At 59.0% G+C, this 21,061-nt stretch overlaps 1 protein-coding gene across 1 annotated transcript in view; it reads left to right on the top strand.

The window, feature by feature from the left end:
* The window catches only part of KCNQ1 (potassium channel, voltage gated KQT-like subfamily Q, member 1), a 352,730-nt gene that overhangs the window by 282,146 nt on the left and 49,523 nt on the right, over positions 1-21,061 (top strand). Inside the window, exons 18-20 of the mRNA XM_012664952.1 lie at positions 2,858-2,952; positions 3,842-3,888; positions 4,799-4,860. Coding sequence (XP_012520406.1) covers positions 2,858-2,952; positions 3,842-3,888; positions 4,799-4,860 — 204 coding nt within the window. The remainder of the gene's footprint in view (positions 1-2,857; positions 2,953-3,841; positions 3,889-4,798; positions 4,861-21,061) is intronic.

Below are 21,061 nucleotides of genomic sequence, written 5' to 3'. Positions count from 1 at the left end.
TGTCCTGTCACTAAGGTGCAGGCGAGAAAAGTGGCCCTTGGGAGGAGCCGGCCGAGAGCCCTGCACTCCCTTCCAGGCTGGGGTCCTCTCTGCTGCCTCAGCACACAGGCCCGGGTCTGAGAGTGGCCCAGGAGGCTTCTGGAAGCAGACTGGGCAACACTCACCTCCCCAATCTCTGCTGCTCCCTGCGCCCCAGGCCCTGGCGGCAGCGGGGCCCTCGTGGGCACAGAGTCTCTTGCGGGAGGATGGGGTCTAGGCGCCCTCCAACCCCCCCAGCTGTCTGTCATTACAGGCAGCGTAGAGGGGTGGGGAGCAGGAAGCCTCCAGAAAGCAAAGCTGGGGGAGGAGGAGCCCTTGGCAGTGAGGAGCCCTGTGGGGCTCCAGGGGCTACCCGCCCCCGCCAGCCAGCTCTCAGGCCGCCCTCCCTTCCTCCACTCCCACCCGCCCCTGCCGGGCCTCGGGGGCTGCAGACGTGGCGGGTGGCCCCCCTGGCTGCTCAGCTGGCCGATAAGTCCCTGGCCAGCCGCCCCTGTGTCTGGCCCGAGGAGCCAGGGCCTCTTAGCCCTTCAAGTTTGCCTTGAACTCCCCTGTCCACCGTCGGTCAGTCTGGACAGGCCGGCATTATCTCGGCTCATCTCGGGCTCCTGCTGCTGCGGGGGAAATGAGCTCTGGAGAGAAAGTCGAGACGGTCTCCCCAGCCAGGGCCCGGCAGCGGCTGGACAAAGGGCCCAGGAGCCCTGGCCAGGCCCCGACAGGGAGCTTGGTGGCTCCCAGACAAGCCTCGGTGGGCAGGGATGCCTCTGGGCCGTGTGCTGGGTGTCGGCGGGCACTGCCGACGCTCCCTGGGCTGTGCCCCAGGTGGGGTGAGGCGGGGGCTGAGGGTGCAGCGGGAGCCCGCGAGCCCCGTCCAGCTGTGCCCCTGCCGTCCGGCACACACTCGGACGCCCCGCACTCCTCACGCAGCATGTTCACGTACACGTGTGTCTGCACGGGCCCCTGGCACGCGTACGCACACTCGCCTGGTCACGGTGGCCCAAGGGCGCCCAGGCCGTCTGGGTGTCAGCACAAGGACCCGCTCCCACCCAGGCTCAGGCCTCCATCACCTCGAGCTCTGGACCCAGCGGTTCCTCTCACCTCTCCTCCCCTCACCTGCCCAACACCTCGCCGAGCACGCCTAGAGGTGCCACACGCCTCCCAAAGCCCTTCAGTCCACAGGGGGATGACCCACAACTCAGGCCCACCTTGAGCGTGTGTTGAGAGGAGGCTCAGCTGCAGCCGGCTCTGGCGCTGGCATGGTGCAGACAGGACTCCCTGACCTTCCTCACCTTCCATCTTGTTTCTCCTCGCTCCCTCCCTGTTGGGCAGAGCAAGGCAGGGCTCAGCATCCCCCCGTCTTACAGAAGGGAGGAACAGGGCTCAGCATCCCACCTGACAGAAAAGAAGAGAGAGGCTTAGCATCCCCATTTTACAGGACAAACTAAGACCTGGGGACATTATCACTGGTCTGCACCTAAGTGCAGTTTTTACGACTGTTGCTGAGCTGAGCACACAGCAGTCCAGAGGGTCTGCCTAGAGTCCTGTCCCGTGCCCGGCCCCATGGCCGGCCTGGGTATGTTGGCCACTGGACGGGGTGGGGGACCCAGTGCCCAGCATGGCCCCAGGAGCAGCAGGTCCTTCCTTCTGTCGGGGCACGGCTGTGTCGTGAGGAAGCAGGCCCCATTCCAGCCCCGCCAACCTCAGGGCCTCCTGCTCAGGGCCCTGAGCTGAGCTGGTGTTGCCAACGAGGGCCCTACCTGCTGGTGTCGTGTCATGTGGGGGCAGGAACCCCCTGGACTTCTGGGGCCAGCCCCCGGTGGGGAGGAGGCCTCTGCCCTGCCTTGGGATTGCTGGGGCCAGTACAACGTCGGTGGGTGTGGGAGCTCTGCCAAGCTCCAGATTGGTGGCAGAACCCCTGGGCATATCAGAAATGCGTCCAGAGCTGGGAGTGGGTGCCCAGAGTCCTGCCCTGGGGGCTCCCCATCTTCCTGGGAAAGTAGAGAGGGCCACATCCTCAGGTTAGGGTGGCCCTGGTCTCTGGAGTGGGACTCTAAGAAGAAGTAGGTCTCACTAGACAGAGAGCGTGCGTCCCCAGAGCAGCCGTGACCCTCAGCAGGTATCCGAGCTTCATTCCTCTCCCATCCTCCGCCTCAGTTGCCTCCCTCTGACCGGGGCTGGCCCTGCCCCACCGGGCATCTGTCTCGGCCTCACACTCCCTGCAAGAAGCAGTCGAGCTGCCGGCCCATTGCCGACGCAAGCTACTGGAGTGCTAATGAGGACCACCCTGGGCTGAGGCTGTCATTTGGGGTCACCCCTGCCCAGCACTGGGGACTGCCAGGAAGGGCGCATGGCAGACCCCTGCCCACCCTGAGAACAGTGGGGGCTGCTCCGGCGAGCTTGCCAAGGGTCAGAGTGGGGCCCGGGCAGGCGCGGCCACGCAGAGCTGAGCTTCTGGCCAGCGCCTGGGCGCTGTGCTGCTCTTCCGCCCCTCTGCGAGGCCAGCTCTTCCTGAAGCTGTTTGAGAACTGGGGACCGGTGGCCTGGGAAGGGGAGCTGGCAGGTCCCTGCTGATTACTGGACAGGAAGCCGAGGCCTAGAGAGGCCAAGCCAATGGCCCGGGGTCACCCAGCCTCTGCTGGCCACGCCAGTGGGGACAAGCCCTGCTGCTACCTACACACACTCTGGCCCAGCCTGCCCCATCACCCTGTGCAGGTGAGCTCCCAGATCTCACATGCCCCGCTAGGGCAGACCCCGTCACTGTGCGTTCAGAGGCATGCCACAGCTCAGAGAACGGAGTGACGTGTGTCTTTCTGGCCTACAGCAAGCGCGGAAGCCTTACGACGTGCGGGACGTCATTGAGCAGTACTCCCAGGGCCACCTCAACCTCATGGTGCGCATCAAAGAGCTGCAGAGAAGGTGGGCAAGCTCGGGCCCCAGGGACGGGGGCACATGGGCACCTTGGGGGCACGACCAGCCCAGCCCTAGCCCCGTAGGGGGCAGGGCCTGCTCCAGTCTGGCAGGGCGGAGACCTGAGTTCTCCCGCATGAGCCCTCCCGCGCCTCCCCCCTCCACAGAGGGAGAGCTGCTGGCCACGGCCAGCCCACTGGGCATCTCCACTGTTTCTGCCCCTCCCGGACCTGAGCGGGTGGAGAAGTTCTGGGGGACACGGGAGGAAAACACCTGCCTCCCTCCCTGCTGGAGCGCCAGCGCCAGCTCCGTGTTCCGGACGACTTCAGGTCGCTGCGCAGCCCAGCCCCCGCCTGCACACCACTCTGAGCAAGAGGCCAGGCCCGGCCCAGGAGGAGATGTGCCTGGCAGAGGCCCCACCCCCAGGCCCGGAGCTGGGGACCCTGGCAGTCGGGAGCCAGCGTGTTCTGGGCTCTGGCTTGGATCCTGGAGAGCTTGTTCCCGTGGGAGCAGTGCCGTCCGCGGGGGGCTGCTCAGGCTCAGACCAGCTAGCCTGGGAGCCCAGCTCTGTGTTGCAGGGGTGTGGCTGGGAGGCTGTGTCTGTCTGGCAGAGGTGAGGCCAGGGGCTCAGGGTGCCTCCCTCCTTGCTGAGGAAGTGTAAGGAGCAGCCCAGCTGCCGCCCCTCCTCTCTGAGCTCCCCACCTGGCCCCTCAGGAGCGGGGGCTCAGGAGGCACCTGGCAGGTCTCGGGTGGCAGTGGTGGGTGCCCCCAGAGTGGTGGGTGGTGGTGCACTGTCTCGCTGGGCACATCAGTACATCCCCGCACCATCACCAATGGCTGGACGTCCGAGCGGTGCCAGGGCAAAGCATGAGCTGGTCTCTGTCTCCTCCTCTCCCAGGCTGGACCAGTCCATCGGGAAGCCCTCGCTGTTCATCCCCGCGTCAGGTGGGTTCTTCTTCCCAGCCCTCGCCCCACCTGCTTCTCCCCACAGTCAGACTCCAAAGCCATGGGGGTAGGGGGGCAGGGCGGTGAGGCAGACCCCACCCTAAGCAAAGTGGCTTCCAGGAGTGCTTTACAAAGGATTTTTCAGTTCCCTAAGAACCCACCTGGGTCCCTTTAAATGGCGAACTTCCAAGGCACTGAAGTTGGGTGTGGAAACGCCGCCCCGGGGCAGTTGCTCAGGAGGGTGCTGGTGAGGGAAGGGCCTGCGGGTGGGTTTGGTGGGGCGAGCTGCCCACAGAACCCAAGGGCCGTCGTCAGGGCTCCGCCGGCTCAGGTGGAGGAAGCAGCCGTGAGGGTGCCAGTTCTCGGGCTCTGCGCCAGCTTGCTTTGTGCCCTGGGCAAGGGCTGTGAGTCACGCGGGGAAGGGCGGCAGAAGGCCCGCTCCTTGGGGTTGCCCCAGCCACGTTCCAAACGGGAGCCGCAGCTCGTGGCAAGGTAGTCACCCCTCCACCTATGCTAGCCCCGCCAGCCCTGCCTCCCGGATCCAGGCCAGTGCTGCCTGGATGGGCATGGGTTTGCACACGGGCAGGTACCCCGGCCCAGGCAGCCCCTGGGCAAGGTGAACCCATGGCCACAGGACAGGTTCTCGGAGGTCACGGAGCATGAAGGGTGGGGCAGGGATGGAGCCAGGTCCAGGCTGGCACAGCTGGCGCCCTGTCCTGCCACTGCGCCACCTCCTGCTGTTCTCACCACGGGAGCCCTTTAAAAGATGTCCCTGTAGGTGCAGGCCTTTCGCCTCTCAGCTGCCTCCTGCTCCCCGGCCCCTGGGCCACAAGCCCCGCCAGGACCGCCTGCCCCGTCCCTCCCCCGCCCCTGCACATCCCTGATGCCAGTGCTTTAACCTTAACTGTAGAAAAGAGCAAGGACCGTGGCAGCAACACGATCGGCGCCCGCCTGAACCGGGTGGAAGACAAGGTAGGCTCGAGCGTCCGGCCACCGCAGCTCTGGCGGTCAGCGTCCTCGGGGCCAGCGGAGTGTCATAGCAGTACGTCACTCTCCCAGCTCTGTCCCGAGCGTGCACACCGGCCTCCCTCCTCCCTCCTTCCCGTGCTCATGGCAGCCCCACGGCAGCTCCGAGATGGGGCGCCGGTCCACCCCACAGCCGGCTGGCCATCAGTGTCCGTGGAAGGGGCCGGCTGGTTTCTAGTTCTCTGACAAGTGGCGGGAAGTACCCACCAGCTCCTCCCTGCAGTTTCCAAGAGCCGTAGTGGGCGGGCAGCGTGGTCCCCGCCTCTCGTGGCTCCCTCGGCCCCCAGCCGGCGCTCACTGGGGAGCCAGGGCCCTTCTGTGGGTTGCTGCCCGTGGCTTCCCCATGCCAGAGGCTCTGGCCCTGCCCCCGAGCGGGGAGCAGGACCTCAGGTTTGGGCACACGCCGGGGCCTTCACGGGGACCCCGCTATGTCCCACAACCTCGCACAGTCTGCTTTTGCTCCAAGAGGCTCCCGGCCAAGCCCTGAGTGCAGGGGTTGGGGGAACCGGCCTCAAGTCCCAGCCTGCCCTGGGCCCAGCTGTCTGGGGCCTTGGCGTGGGCAGGGCGAGGGCACAGGGAGACACAGCGCCCAGCTGGGGTGGGCTGGTGGGAGAAGAGGTGTCTTCTCTTGTCCTGAGCCCAGGTGTGCTGGGGGAGGACTCGGCTTTGCCCGGCCAGCGCCCTCGGCCCCCGCGTCTCCGTGACCCCCTGTGGTAGGGTCCTGCCTGGTCACAGTAGCGTCTCCGCCTGGCCCCACTGGGCACGTGGGAGGTGCAGGGTCTGTGGCTCCTTCTCTGTGCCCTGGCTGCCCAAGACCCCACGAATCCAGATGCCGGGGCTTCGGCATGCACAGATGGGCCACCAGGGTGCCCTGCTCCCTGCCAGGATCTGTGCCCAGCACCCAGGGTGGCCCAGGAGCCACAGGACACTCTGGGCTGAGGGGGCAGGGGGTTCTCAGGCCCACGGCTGAGCCCGCCGCTGCCCTTTGAAGCCTCCGTGGTTTGAAGCGGGCTGTTATCTTGCCGAACAGCTCGGCTGTCTACATGGACTTTATCTGAAAGTAGCTGAGAGGCTAAAAATAGAGGAATTTCGGTTGGGCAGGGAGTGCGTCTGCTGTGCGGTTTCCCCGGCAACGCCTGGCTCTGGCCCACATCCATCTCGGCACAGCCCGGCCCACGCTCCGGGCGAGCCGGCTCCCCATCCTGCCCCATCCTGCCCCACCCCGTCCTGGGCCCGGGCCGGAGGCATCCCCTCTCCCCACCTGGCACGATCTGCCCCGGCCTGGGGTGGACATGGGGCCCTGAGACCGGTGGCTGGGAGCAGGCAGGCAGAGGGCCGGTGTTCAGGTGCCCACTGGGTGGGACACTCGCTGGGGCCTGGCCAGCTGGGGCTGTGAGGCCCCAGCACCCTGAGCCCCGCCGCAGGGCCCGGCTATCCGTGGTCAGCACAGGCCCAAGCAGGGCTGTGCGTGACCTCTGCCCGGCAGACGGCCCAGTGGAAGGTGTGCCCATCTGGCAGGGCGGGGGCTGAGCCCTGGGGGAGGTCTGCTTGCGAGGCCAGCCAGGCCCAGCGGCCCGGGAGCCCCGGTCTCCGCCGTCTGGCAAGTGGGGTGTCTGCTCGGCTTTCCCTGTGTGCGCACGCGGGCACACCCGGTGCGGCGGGCCGGGTACCCCGTGTTGAGGGCAGAGCTAGGAGTTTCCAGACATCAAAGGAAGCCGTGCTAGAGCCAGGGGGTGGCACCAGGCCCCCCTCCACTCCTCACGCAGCCCGCGAACAGCCCTGGTCAGGCAGCCTTTGTGGCCCGGCGGGATCCTGTAGGCCTTTCGTGGATGGCACAGGCTGGGCGTGAGCTCCCACCCCCCAGTCCCCCGCCCCAGCCCCACCCTGCCCCCACCTGCTGTTCCAGGCCTTTCCTGTGGCTCTGCCTCCTGCTCCACGAGACAGGCCACCCCCTTTAAGCCCAGACCAGGAACCTGGTGCCCTTTGGGGTAACAGTGGGTGGCTGACAGGGGGACATGGGGCCCTGAAGGGCAGCACCCCCTTTCCTGGGTTTGAGGAGCAGCCATCTAGCGGCCTGCCGGGGTCTGAGGAGGAGAACACAGCCCGCGGGTGACCAAGGTCGGTGTGGTGGGCTGCGGTGGGGCCAGCGCTGGCCTTGAGGGTGCAGAATTATAGCCCTGTCCATCAGATCTGAGCAACAAAGCAAGCGTTTTCCGGAGTCCCTGATCCCTGGGGGCAAGGTTTGAGAACAAAGCGGGCGAGTCGCAGGGCCCCACCAGGCTCTGAGCCAGGGCTGCGCGGTGCCGGGAGACTGCACGCACCTCGCTTAGCGGCACTGGCTCTGCGCCGTCCTCATCCCTCACCGAGTCCCTGTCCTGGGGTCCCCGAGTCAGTGAGCAGCACCCGTGGTCCACGTGGAATCTCAGCCCCTCTGAGGGGTCTGAGCTGGAACCAGGCTGCCCATCGAGGGGTTGACCGAGATGTGCTGACCTGGCCGGGCAGGTGGCAGCCTGCCCAGCCTCTCCCCTGCCCCTGCCCGATGCCCCTCGGGGACAGACCCTGGGAAAGGCCGCCGGGCCCAGAGGGCATGGTAGCACAGCCTGGGCCCCGGCCATCACAGTTATCAACGCGGCCATCGGGACCACGAGCAAGCCAAGCGCAATCCTGCTGACTTGGGGAAGCGGGGGACAGGAAGTCGAGCAGCCACTGGGCTGCAGAGGCCCGGCGGGCCCACGACACCGCCAGTGCCAGCCAGCCTGCCAGCCCAGCCAGAGCCCGGGGCCCTGCCGGAGGCCCCCTCCCCTCCCCAGCCCCCTCCCCCAGCGGGCTCTGGGCCAGGAGGGAGTCAAGGCTGCGGCCCCCAGCTGCTTTCTCAGCTCAGCCCAGCCACAGGGCCGAGGGGCCCAGAGAGGAGCGGGGAAGAGGCCTTGGGGATGCACAGCTGCCTGGCCCCCACTCCCAGGAGGGGGTCGTTCTAGGGGTCAGGGAGGCCTGGAGTATCCGCTTGCAGGGTTACCACGGAGCTTTTTCAGGCTTGCCTCGATTTCCCTAGCAGGGAGCCCCTCCTGCCTTTTTGTCCAGGTCAGGAGCCCACCCTGGGGAGAGGGACCCCATGGACTCCCTTCTTGCCCCAGCCCCCCGGTGCAGCCTTGTGAGAACTCTGCCTGGCAGCGCTTGTCTTTGCTTCAAACGGAGCCGCCCACCCATCCTGCAGGCTGTCCCCCCACTCCTGGGATAGCTTCCCCGCCGTGCCTGGCTGGCCGTTCAGGCTTTGCCTCACTCTGGGGTGTGGAGAGCAGAGATGTCATTCCCACCCCCCCACAGCACCCCCAGGCGCGTCTCAGGCTGCTCCCCGCCTGCCCCCTTCGCTGTCGAGTGAGGCTCTGAGCTCCTTGCTGTGCGCACGTGCTCTGCGGCGTTCATCTTACGTTACCACCTTTGTTGTTCCGGAAAGGACTCTTAGTTGCCCAAATAAATCCTCTTTTACAGGTGGGAAAACTGAAGCCCAGAGAGGTTAAGCGGTCGCCTGAGGCCACATAGCCAGTTAGGTGAAGGGCTGGTCGCAAGGAGGCCACAGACACGTGGGGGAGGGGGGAACAGAGAAAACAAGAAGGTGTTTCATAATGGCTCTGCCTTTGGAAAGAGGCCGGGGGCGGAGGGCTGGGGTTGGGGCAGGGCTGGCAAGGTCGGCCTCAGGGGGTGGACGACTCTGACAGTCCCTGCGCCGGAGTCCTGAGGACACGGGCCTTGCGCACTCCCACCAGCCCCAGGGCTTCCCAGGGGTCCCAGGCAGGGCTCAGGGCCAGCAGCGTGGGCTGCCCCGGGGGGAGCCGATGGCAGGGCCGCCCCGCCCTTCCTCCCGAGCCGGGTCCTCAGCTCGTCCCCAGGACCTGCCACAGTGTTTACGTTGGGCCCTGTTTGTTTTGCGAGCTGAACTCACACTGCTTTTGCTGATAGGAGCACAGTGGGCTGGGGGGCTTCTTTCTTCTCTGTTTCAGCCGGAAATGTTCACAGCTTAGAGCCGGACACGGGGGAGTCCCAGGTTTCTGGGCCCCTGTCAGAGGGCACCGAGTGGGAAGAGGCCCCCACCTGACACTCCCCCCACCACCTCCTGCCCCAGGAGCCAGGCAGACGTGCCCCCTGGACGACAGTGCCCGCCCTCCTGAGCCGGGACGCAGGCCCCAGGTCCCCGGAGCTTGGCGTCTGCCCCCAGATGCCGCCACGCTGTCCCTCATCCCAGAGGGACCCCCGTCCACCAGGCCTGCAGGCTGGACCCCAAGGCCTTGTCAGCCTGTGCAGGGCCCCCAGCTCCGCCCCCGGAGCCGCCCAAGGCGGCCGTTCTTGCTCTGCAGCCCAGCCCTGCTGAGCTCAGGCCTTGGCCCTCTCTTGCTGGGATTGTTTTCCCAGCCACCTATGTGGTCCCCAGCCTCTCCCCCGCCCGCCAATCCTTCACATCGTATATTATTTCTCGAGCACTGCTGAAATGCATTTGCTAATCTTTTGTTCAGAATTTCTGTGTCAATATTTACGTGTGAGATACATGCATAACACGATTTCCTTTGCTGGGCTGTCCTCGCCGGGTCGGGGCATCAGAGGGACATGAGCTTGGCAGGCTGCGCTTGCCGTGGTCCCCTCTTCCCAGAGCTGGGGAATTCCGTGCGAGTTCAGCGCTTTTGTTCTTTCCTCGGATGTTTGGTGGAACTTAAAGGGTGAAGCCGTCCGGGCCTGGTGTTTTCTTTGTGGGAAGATTCTTAATTACGGATTCAACGACCTTCACAATGAGGAGGAATTCGGGTTTTCTATTTCTTCTTGCCTCGGTTTTGACAGATGGTTGTAAATTCTAGGAGTTTATACATTGCATCCCGGTTTTCGAATTTATCGAAATTTATCGTGATTGTTTCCACGGCAGTCTCGCCAGCATTTCGACCTTTTTTGTCCCCAATAGGTTCGTTTGTGCCTTCACCTCCCCCCAGGCATCCATCAGTTTTATTAAAATTTTTAACAAAAGTTGGCTTCGTTAATCCTCTCGACTGGGGGTTTTGTTCTGTTTCACACACTTTTCTTTATTTCCTTCCTCCCATTTACTTGGCCTTAATACACTGTTCTTTCTCTAACTTCTCACGTTGGATAATTGTCAGTCTTCAGGCTTTCTAGGTTTCTAAGGTAGGCATTCAAGGCTGTACATTTTTCCTCTAAACGTCACTCAAACTGCATGCCCGTGTCTCAGTGCACAGCATTTACTTTCAATCTTCATTCACTGCTGTACTTTTCTCAGCTCCGTCGTCACCCCCGGTTCGTCTCAGGAGTTATTTAGCAACATGACTTTTGTCATTGCTATAATTGTGGTGGAGCTTTCTAGTAATCTTGCTCTATAACGTGAGAGAATCAGTCTGTGTGATGTCAATCTTTTGGAATGTTTTGGTATGTGATTTATGGCAAAACATGTGGTCGATTTTTGTAAAGGTACCTTCCGTACTTGAAAACAGCGTCTATCCTGACGTCGTTGGGTGCGGCGTTGGGTTTGCGTCCACCAGAGCAAGCTTCGAATCTTCTGCATGCTCATGGGAACGTTTTTATCTACTTGATCTGGCATTACCGAGAAGGCATAGGATAAATTTGTTTAACTTTCTAAGAAACTTCTGAACTGTTTCCAAAGGATTTGTACCATTTCATTTTCCCATCAGTAACGTACAAAGGTTCCACAGCCTTGCAAATACATGGGCTTTTTTGGTTCAGCCCGTTTAGTCAGTATGTAATGGTATCTCATTGTGGTTTTGATTTGCATTTCCCTAATGACTAATGATGTTGAGCCACTTTTCATGTGCTTATTAGCCATTCATAGTCTGCTTTGGCGAAATGTTTATTCAACTCTCTGGCCCATTTTCTAATTAAGTAGTCTGTGCTATTATTGAGTTGCAAGAGTTTTTTACATGTTCTGGATACAAGCCCTTTATCAGACGTATGACTTGCAAATATTTTCTCCCGGCCTGTGGCTGTCTTTTCATTTTCCTAATCGTGTCTTTTAAATCACAAAAGTTTTTAATTTTAATGAAGTCCAATTTGTCTTTTCTTGCATTGCTCGTGTTTTGGATGTTCTGAGACCTCTTTGCCTAATCCAAAGTGATAAACGCTTTTTTCCCATTTTTTTTTCTTCTTCTAGAAGTTGTATAGAATTAGCTCTTACATTTAGATCTATATTTATTAGGAGGTGATTTTGAGGTGTGGGATAAGGTAAAGTCTAAGTTTGTTTTGTTTTGTTTTGTTTTTACTTTTGGAGATATGGCTGTCCCAGCACCACGTGTTGAAAAGACTCTTTTCCTCCACGGCGTTATGGCATCTTTGTCAAAAATCAATTGGCCACGGATGTGTGGGTTTATTTCTGGATTCTCAACCCTGTGCTGCTGGTCCGTGTGCCTGTCCATAAACCCCCTCTACACTGTCTTGATTATTGTGGCTTTACAGTAAGTTTTGAAATCAAGTAGTGTACATCTTCTAATTTTCATCTCTTTTCAAATTGTTTTTGTCCATTCTGAGTCCCGAATTTTCACATAAATTTTAGGTTCAATTTGTTAATTTTTGTCAAAAAAAAAAAAAATAGCCCGCTGGTATTTCGATAGGCATTGTGTTGCATCTATAGATCCGTGTGGGGAAAATTGACATCTTAACAAAATTGTGTCTTACAGTTCATGAACGTGGTATGTCCCTCCATTCATTTGATCTACTTTAATTTCTTCCAGTAATGTTTTGTAGTTTTCAGTGTAGTTTTCAGCAGTGTAATTTTATACCGCTTTTGTTAAATTTATTCCTAAATATTTTTGTCATGCTGTTGTTAATAGAATTATTTTCTTAACTTCATTTTTTAGTTGTTCATTACTAGTATATAGAAATACCATTAATTTTTTATATTGATCTTGTAAATCGTGACCTTGTGGTTATCAGTTTTAGTAGTTTTGTTGTTGCTATTGATTCCTTGTGATTTTCTACACATAGGGTCATGTCACGTGCAAATCAAGACAGTTTTACTTCTTCCCTTCCAATCGGATGCCTTTAATGTCTGTGCTTTGCCTAATGGAATTGGCTTGAACTTCCAGTAAAACGTTGACTAAAAGTGACTGAAGCCAGATCTTGTGGGGAAAAGCATTCAGTCATTTGCCATTAAGTGTGACGTTAGCTGTAAGTTTCCCGTAGGTGCTTTTACCATGTTGAAGGTATTTGCTTCTGTTCTTAGTGTGTCGAAATCTCTCATCACGAATGGACACTGGATGTTCTCAGATGCCCTCTCTGCGTCTGCTGAGAGGATCATGAGGCTCATGCCTTGTTCTGTGGATACGGTGGAGACGTTGATTGATTTTCAGGTGTTAAACCCACCCCGCGTTTTGGGATAAGTCCCGCTTGGTCATGACGTATGATCCCTTCTATATGATGCTGGATTAGGTTTGCTGACATTTTGTTAAGAAAATTTATATTCATAAGGGATTTTGATCCATAGTTTTCTTCCCTTGTGAATTTTTTTCTGACTTTGATGTCAGACTTTTATATCTTTTTCTTTTTAATCCTATAACTGTATGTTCTAGGTTTATTACTTGTGCACACTGTATTACTGGGTTTTAAAAAAATCATTTAATAATTTACACTTAATATAATTTCTAATATATTTGGATCGATTTCTGGCAATGTATTTTGTGCTTTCCATTTGTACGAGATTTTTAATGTTTATTTTTTTCCTCTTCTTGTTGGATTGATTGTTATTTCTCATTCTACTTTTCCTTCTACTGGTTTTGAAGTTGTATTTTCTATTGCCGTTCTTGTGGAGGTCAACCTAGAACATTTTAAATAAATGTATATTCAAGATAATTTCTGTCTTTACCCACATCTTTAACAAAACAAGGACCTTGTGCCGTGACTTCAATCACTCTCCTCCTGCCTTGCACACTTTGTTGTTGTATATTTTAGTTCAATCATGTTTATTTTTTAACCCACGAATTGGTGGTGTTTTATAAATCAGTATTTATTTAAATTTAACCTTTTTGCCTCTTTGTCACTTGCCATTTCTTTTTCATCCCAGATCTTAAATCTGGGATCACATTTTTTCTGGCTGAAGTATTCATTAGAATTTCCTTTAGCGAAAATCAAAATCTCTCAGATGTTATTTGTTTGAAAATGACCATTTTACTGTCATTCTTAAAAAATATTGCTGCCAGTTATAAAACTCTAGGCCCCAGCTCACCAAAATTATTTTCTCTTAGCACATTGACAATATCATCGAACTGTTCTCTCACTTCCACAGTCACTGTTGAGGGAGGAGGAAGAGGCACCGCGGCTCCCTGGGAGGGGAACTTTCTCCTCTGGCTGCCTTTCCTGCTGTCCCTGAACTGTCACTGGGACGTGTTAACAGGTTTCCATTGTTCTGCTCGGGTTACCTTAATCTGTGGTTTGGTGTCTTATACAGGTTCTGGATTATTCTCAGCTAATATCTCCTAAGGTTTTGCTTCAGCGTCAGTGTCTCCTTTTGGAATCTTTGTTCCATGTGTGGTAGAGCATCTCACGCCCCTTCCTGCCTCTGAACCGCTTTCTAAAAATTTTATCACTTTGTCTTTCTGTCCTGTATTCTAAATAATCTTCTTCTTCATCTTCCAGTTCACTAATTGTTTCTTCAACGGCGTTTAATCTGCCGTTAAACCTGTCCAATGACTTTTAAATTCCAATTATTATTTTTTATTTATAAAAATTTTGTTTGGTTCTTATTCCTACGTGGTAGGTCATTTTTATCGTACCTTCCTCTTCACTTATATATTCAAACTGTTTAAAAATCTCTTAAAGTGTATCAAATATGGCTATTTTATATTTAGTTTCTCTTAATTTCAGTATCTAAAGTCTGCATCGCTGTTTTATTTTATTTTTTTCTGCTGGCTCTCATTTGTAGTGTTTCATTTCCTTTCCTTTTTTTTTAATTGTAAGCTCACGCAGCTTAAGATGTATCTGTGGGAAGTTTTGAGGCCTGGTGCGAAGTTGGGGTCCTCGGGGAGGACTCACGTTTGCCTCTAGCGTTGCCACACGCATGGACGTTCCGCAACCTGGACTTAGAGTCCAGGCTCGTGGTTTGCCAGACCACCCAGGTGGTGCGAATTTGAGCTTCCAAGCTAAGCATGGACCGGCTTGCGAACGTGACTTCCCAGGGCAAAAATCGTTCCCCTCCTCTTAGCAGTGAGGCAGGTTTCTTAGCAGTCTTCTCGGGGGTAGGTGATTTCTCACTGAGCCCTTCAAAGGTCCCGGCTTTGTGTGAGTCTCTGCTGCGAGACTGCCCACCGGGGCGGGCCTGGGCTTTGATGCCTAATTATCCATCCCTGGTGAGCCTGTGGAAACCAAAGCTCAAGTTCATCCCGCTCATCAGAGGCCTTCAGGGCCCCTCTTACCTTTGGGGTCCCACTTTCACTGAGTTTTCAGCTTCCAGCCTTCTTTACTTCCTGGTCAGCTCCTTGGCGCTAGACACAGATATAATTTTAGATTTTCTAATAGCCGCTTTAAAAATAATTAAAAGAAATAGGTGAAATTAGCTGTAACAATATTTTATTTAATGCAAAAGACCCAAAATATTATCATTTCAATATATTATCAGTATTTAAAACACCGTTGGAATAGTTGACATCCTTTTTTTCGTGCTGGGTCTTCAAAAGCCCAGTATGTATGTTTTACACTGAGGGTACATCTCGATTCGGACACTGAGTTTTCACGAGAAGTACTTGGTCTGTGTTTAGAGTTCATAAAGTTTACAGCTGAAAAAAGAGATTCCCATGCCTAAGTCACTTCTGACATGCTTAAAAGTTTTCTAATAACTGAATCAAGGATCCGTATTTAAACTTTAACTTCAATTTATTAAAATTAAATAAAATTAAGATTCAGTTCCTTGATCTCAGTAGCCACATTTCAAGTGCGCCGTAGCCACACGGGGCTGGTGGCTGGACTGCTGGACCGTGCAGCTTTGGACAATCGTGTCCTCACGGTGGGGAGTGAGCCAGGCCCGGCTCGGTGCACACCGGTAGGACACGGCGAGTGCGGATGGAGGGGTATCTGGGCAGGGAAGTGGCAGCTCGCACAGCATTTTAGGGCCCCAGCGGCCCCCTCCCCACCCCTTTCTCCCAACAGAGATGGTCCGTGCAGACCCCTCCTGGGCTCCCTCTCTACAGAATCTTCCCTGAATTCCTCTCCCTGGAGCCCCCAGAGCCCATGACCCACGCCTCTCCGATGTCCCTGAGGACCATCCGCCCGGGATTCTTGCTCTACATAGTCGTGTCTCTCTCTGGGGCTTGGCTGCCTGCGGCACACGCCTGCTGCATGCGCAGACTGCCTGCTGGCAAGCCGAGCTGCTGTAGAGGCCAGGGAGCACCTTGCCGGCACGGGCTGGTTGCATCAGAAAGTCAGCCTGGCTGGGTGTGGTGGCACACGCCTGTAATCCCAGCCAATCTGGGGGCTGACGCCGGAGGACCACTTGAGGCCAGGGGTTCAAGGCTGCAGTGAGCTATGATCGTACGACCACACTCCAGCCTGGACGACAGAGCGAGACCCTGTCTCTAAAATAAAAAAAGAGAGAAGGAAAGACAGTCGGGCCGCCTGGAGCGGGCACCGGCCGCCCTGCGCCCGGCGTCTCCTCTGCCCAGCTCCCCTCCCTCCCAGCACTTCCCTCTCTGCTGCGGGGCTGCTCTTGAGTGACAGGGCCGTAAATAGGCAAAGGCGGGGGCTGTGACTGATCAAAGGGCTCCCTTTAGAAGCCGTCATTAGTTTGCTATTCTGGGAACTGGTTATTTTAAGGTTAGTGTATTTTTTCTTTCCTGAGGAGCCGTCTTAGTGGATGGCGGAGGCCCGAGGTGCTGCCCCTCAGTCAAACCACACAAACCCTGTTTTGTCTAGGGTTTCAAAGATAAACCTATAATGAAAGCGTCGTTTGACGCTGAGCACCGCCACCCCGTGCCTGGGCTGGGTGGGCATGTCTGCCAGGGAGTCCCTGTGCCCACGAGCGCCAAGGAGACGTGCCGGGGCCCCTGGGCCGGGCTGAGGCCTCTCCTGGAGGGAGCCTGAGGTCAGAGCCCTTCCCGCCTTCGGGGACGGGGAGCCATGCCTGGCACCCTCACGGCCGTCGCAGTGTGCGCGGCTGGCGCCCAGGCCCATGCGCCACCCCCAAAGGCTGTGCCTGAGCCCGACTCAAGAGGCATCTCTGAAAGACGGCCCTGCGTGGCCGACAAGCCTACGTGGGAAGATGCCGGCCCCACCGGCGGCCGGGAACGCGCGCTGCGGTCAAAGCGTGCGGAAATGGGATGCCCGTGTCGGCACGGTGTGGAGAAACGTCCTTCCGTCTCACTGGCGGGGACGGGAATTACTGCAGGAGCAGAGCTTCTGGAAAGGCATCGAGCCATGTCTGCGAACATTAAAAATACTCGTGTCCTTTGATCCGCCAGCTTCGCTCCCAGAAGGAAAGCGGCAGGGGCAGGTTTTGTGCATGACAAGGTCCGTCTCGCTCGAGTGTGTCACTGCGAGCAGCTCGGAGCCGCCTGCGCGTCCGCGAGCAGGAAGCTGTCCTCGCGGGGCGGCTCCCGCGGGGGGACGCCGCGCAGCCCGAGGCCGAGTGCAGACGAGCTCGCGGCCGTCAGTTGTGAGGAGGGGCACCCTCGATGAACCGCTCAGCGAGAAGCCCAGGTTGCCGAGAAACGTGAGCCCTGTCCGTGGACCACGTGGCTCAGACAGAGCTCGGGAGCGGGGACGAGGCACGGCCTCCTCCCTTCCCCGGCCGGGCTCCTGGACGCCGGAGCAGCCATGTGCTGGATTCCGAGGCTGGGACGCGCTGCACAATCGGTGGGCACATTTCGGGCTGTTTCTTTTCCCCCAAGCACGGTGATTTCGGGTGGAGGTGCGGCCCACGGGTGAAGGTGCCTTGGAAACAAGGTCTTGCCTTTGGCCGCCCACGTTGGTCGTCTCGTCTCCCACCGGAAGGACCACCCCCAACCCGTGTCCAGTGAGGCCCTCCCTCCTCAGAGCCCCTCTCTGGGCCACCCACCCTCAAGTGGTCGCCACGGAGCTGCCACGTGTTGGCAGAGAACCCGGCACGGGGGTCCCGCCTTACTGCTGCTGACCCAGCCCCGCCAGACCTGCCCGGACCCTGGGGGACAGCTCATGCCCTCTGACCCCCAGGCTGCTCTGCTGTGGGCTGAAATGACCCTCAAATCTGCCACAGAGACGGCCGCCACTGACTGTCGCTGGGCGGGATAGGGCTGGGGGGAGCCCAGTGGCTCCTCCCACCTCCCCCACTGGGATTGTCTATGTGGCACTTGGTGTCTCCATGGCACCAGGAGTTGGCCCCACCTCTGGTTCCAATGTGGGGTTCAGAGGGGCGGCCCTAGCCTGGCCTGTCCTGCCCTGTCCCGCAGGCCGTCTCACCTACCCACACCCAGCGTCCGTGCGTGCACACGGCACGGCAGCCGGCTCACCTGCACTCGGCACCAGGCTGCGTAACGTCCCGTGCCAGGCGCTGGCTCCGTGCGTACAGCTCTCTGTCAACCGCAGGCAAGTGGCTTCAAGCTACTCAAAGTTACAAAGGAGCCCAAGGGGACTTCTTGTCCCTCCTTCCCATTTCATGTGGAGCTTGACCCAGGCCTACCCTTTGTGCTTTGGAGCCAGTGGCCGCATTCAAGCCCCACCCCTACTTCCACTGAGGGTGAGACCCGGGTGGGCCACACAGGCTCTTGGTGCCTGTTTCCTCACCAGTCAGTGGAGGGGGTGACATTAGCGCTGCTGTGGGATTCGTCAACTGATCCCACCCAGGCCAGAGGAGCCTCGTGCAAAGCCCCGTGGCGTGGGCTGCATGGTGGTCTTGGAGCCAGGAGGCCTGGGCGGCTGGTGGCAGAGCTCAGAGAGAGTGGGCGTGGGGATGGGCTGGCGACAGGCAGGAGGGTGTCCAGGGCCCTTCTGGGAGCCCCAGCTCTGCCCCGACCCCGCCGTCATGCCCTGAGCAAGCCTCCTGAATCCGGATCTCAGTTTCCCCAGCTGCACGGTGGCCTCCCACTCTTCTCATCCTCAGCAGCCCCGGAAGAGCCGTCTCGCCCTCCACGCTTCCCTGTCTCAGGAGTTTCTCTCCCGGTCTGTCTGGGGGACGGTCCCCACCCTCCCCACTCTCCAGCGTGACTCTATTTACAGACCTCAAATACTGACCAGAGGGGAAATTTACATTTTTTAAAAATTCAGCTCAAGTGCGCGTCAGCTTCTGTGGGTGCGACTGCGTCTGAGAGAGGCCGGGCGCGGGCGCGGGCGCGGGCAGGCGTGCGTGTCTGGCTGCAGCCACGAGTCGTGGCGGGAGCCCTTTGGGGAACCGCAGTGGCGCATGGGCTGCGGCGGGTGGGCGGGGCAGGCCGGGCAGAGCCTCTCTGTGCGGCAAACCCCGCCGGCTGCCTCGGCCAACCTCAGGAAAACATGTATTTTGGTCAAAATGGGCCCCTTTTTAAACTTGTCACCCTGTGGGTCAGGGCACAGCCTGCCCCTGACTGGTTCTGCATATTAAGCAGTGGCTTGGTCACCACCAAAAATAGACGTCCCAGCCCAGAGCCTGGGCCATCTCCCCTGGCCGAGCCGGCTCGGGAGCCGCGGGTCGTGGAGGCAGGGTGGCGGGCGGGGGCAGAGGGTGCGGGACGCGGCGGGGCCACCTCCCCCAAGATCCGCAGAGCCGGATCAGAGACAGGTGTGGATGCCGAGGAGCACCAGGGGCTGGGGGCTTAGCGGCCCTGGGGCCGGGGTGACGGGGCTTGGTGTGCTGCCCCAAGGTTGGGGGTAGCCGTGTCCGTCTGGCACGGGGTGGCAGGTGGATGCCAGCAGGTCCCCGGCCGCAAAGCCACATGTAGCGAGCAGCAGGTGGTCTCCCTGCTCGGCCTCCACCCCCAGGTGTGGGGCTCGTGCCTCACTTTGGACGGCGGCGGTGTCCACAAAATGGCTGACGCTGCCGTTTCAAACTGGGCCGCGGACGCATGGGAGTCGCTGCACGGAGCGGGTGTTTATTTTGCCGAGCGAACAGCCTCTCGCTGCCCGGGCTCTGAGTGCTCCAGAGGCAGATGGAAATTTTTGTGGATTAAACACGGGGCTGAGGCGCGCTGGGCTGTTTAGGTTGGCAGCGTGCTCCCTCCCCACCCCGTTCCTCATCCGCTGCTTCCCGCCTCGCCCGGCACATCCATTCATGCCTCCGCCGGCCCCTCCCCCACCCTGCTCCTGGGCCCCCCCCCGCCGTCCCCTCCCTCACTCCCATGGCCTTGGGGGGGCCCCTATGCTGGCTCAGAGCAGGGCAGGCCTGAGCTCCTCCCCAAGTTTGGAAGAGGCTGCAGGATGAGGAAGAGACTGCTCCTCTAGGGCCCCTCTGACCCCCAGATCTTCGTCTGTGAAATGGCAGCCAGTGTGTAGATGAGGCAGGCAGTGTGTGGGGCATGCCATGGGTCCAGCACCCAGAAAATGCCCAGTGCGGGGTCCCTGTCACAGTGGCCACTGTTCTCAGGAAGGCAGAAGTCACTAGGTTGGCACAAAGGGCTGGGCCTTGCACCTCCCATCACTCAGAAGTAGCCTTCTCTGTCCACGTGCATCTGGGCCTTCGGCAAGGAGTTGGAGGGCGTGCGAGTCTGCCAGCAGAGGCCTCGGGGCAGGGGGCAAGCTGTGCCACGTCTAGGAGAAGGGCGTTCCGGGCAGTGACTCCACAGAGGCCCTGAGGTGGGACCGTGCCCGGAATGACAGCAGAAAGGCAGTGTGGCCAGAGCCGGGGGGCGAGGAGGAGCGGGGGCTGCGCCAGGCCCTGAGGGCCAGTGCAGGACTTGAGGCTCCACATGGAGGAGGTGAGGGGCTTTGGGGCCGAGGAAGGCCGGGCTGGAGCACGCGAGGGTAGGCCAGAGAGAGCCAGTGTGACCACGGGGGCTGGGGGCCAGCGCTCAGCCCCCACCCCTGACCTGCTCCCCGCCCACTGCCGCCACCCCCGCCTGGACGCAGGCTGGTCAGTGCGCACAGCACCCCCTCCATGCCCCACCAGCCGGGGGCTGCAGGCAGGGCCCACACAGGAAGAGCCATCTGTGTGGGCAGTGAGGTGGCCGCTGCCTGCACAGGGACGCTCTGTCCAGCAGAGAGCACACCCGCCGCCCACCGGCACCCACCCCCAGGGGCGGGGCTTCTGAGAAGGTGCCGATGCCTGGGCGACCCAAGTCACTCGGCCACCCTCGGCTGGACACCCGCGTGTGAGGAGGGCCCACCTGTGAGCACCCGGTAGGCAGGTGGGGTCTTGGTCTAAGGCTCTGCAATGTCCCGTGTCGCTGAGGGGCCACAGCCGGCAACGGGGCGGGAATGGCACTGGCGGGTCACATGAGAGCCACGAGTACCCTCGAAAGTGAGGCCCTTCTGGTCTGCGTGGTGGGACCGGCGCTGCAGGAGCAGGAAAGAAAGAAACAAGGAAAGATCCTGCGGAAGCACCGCGTGCATTCACTCCGTCCGCTGTTCCTCCGTCTCACGTCCCCTGGGCACCAGCTCCGCGGCTGGGGCCACCACCGCGAATAGGACAGGCTGGTTCCTCGGAACACGCGGTCCTGCGGCAGGGGCAGGAATGTGTGTAGTGACCATCCTTGCGTATCTCCCGGATGAAGGAGAAAGTACTGGTTGGCAGGGCTGTCTCCGGCCAGGGGTCCAGAGCCTGAAGGAGGGAAGAAGGGAGGGTGGAAGCGCACCCAGGCTGAGCAGTCTGCACAAAGGTCCTGGGGCACAAGGGCACATCCACCTGAGGCTGCGAGCGTGGGCAAGGTGGGCTGCAGGCCAGATGCAGGCTGGCCAGGCCAAGGGTCCAGGGCCAGGGCTGGCTCTGGCTTCTGTGGGAGGAGGGGCGGACGGAGGACGGAGCCCCAGGCGCCGTAAGGGCCTCTGTAGGGTCTGAAATGACGTCGGCACCTGAGACCAGGGCGGTGACCACGGGAGCCAGCTCCCAGCCTGCTGGTCCCGTTGGTCGGCTGGACAAGCAGACCAAAGGGAGGAGGCTGAGAAGGGCCCGGGGCTTCCGTGGGGAGCCCAGGATGGGGGCGAGTGGGGGAATCTCCAACTCCGTTTTGAACTTGTCAAGTGGGCGTCGCCACTCCTCTCAAACTCAGCAGCA

This window comes from Propithecus coquereli, unplaced genomic scaffold (assembly GCF_000956105.1).
Source record: "Propithecus coquereli isolate 6110/MARCELLA unplaced genomic scaffold, Pcoq_1.0 Scaffold120, whole genome shotgun sequence".
Lineage (NCBI taxonomy): Eukaryota > Metazoa > Chordata > Mammalia > Primates > Indriidae > Propithecus > Propithecus coquereli.
Note: the sequence above shows the minus strand (reverse complement) of the source record. Positions and strands in the feature narration are given on the sequence as shown.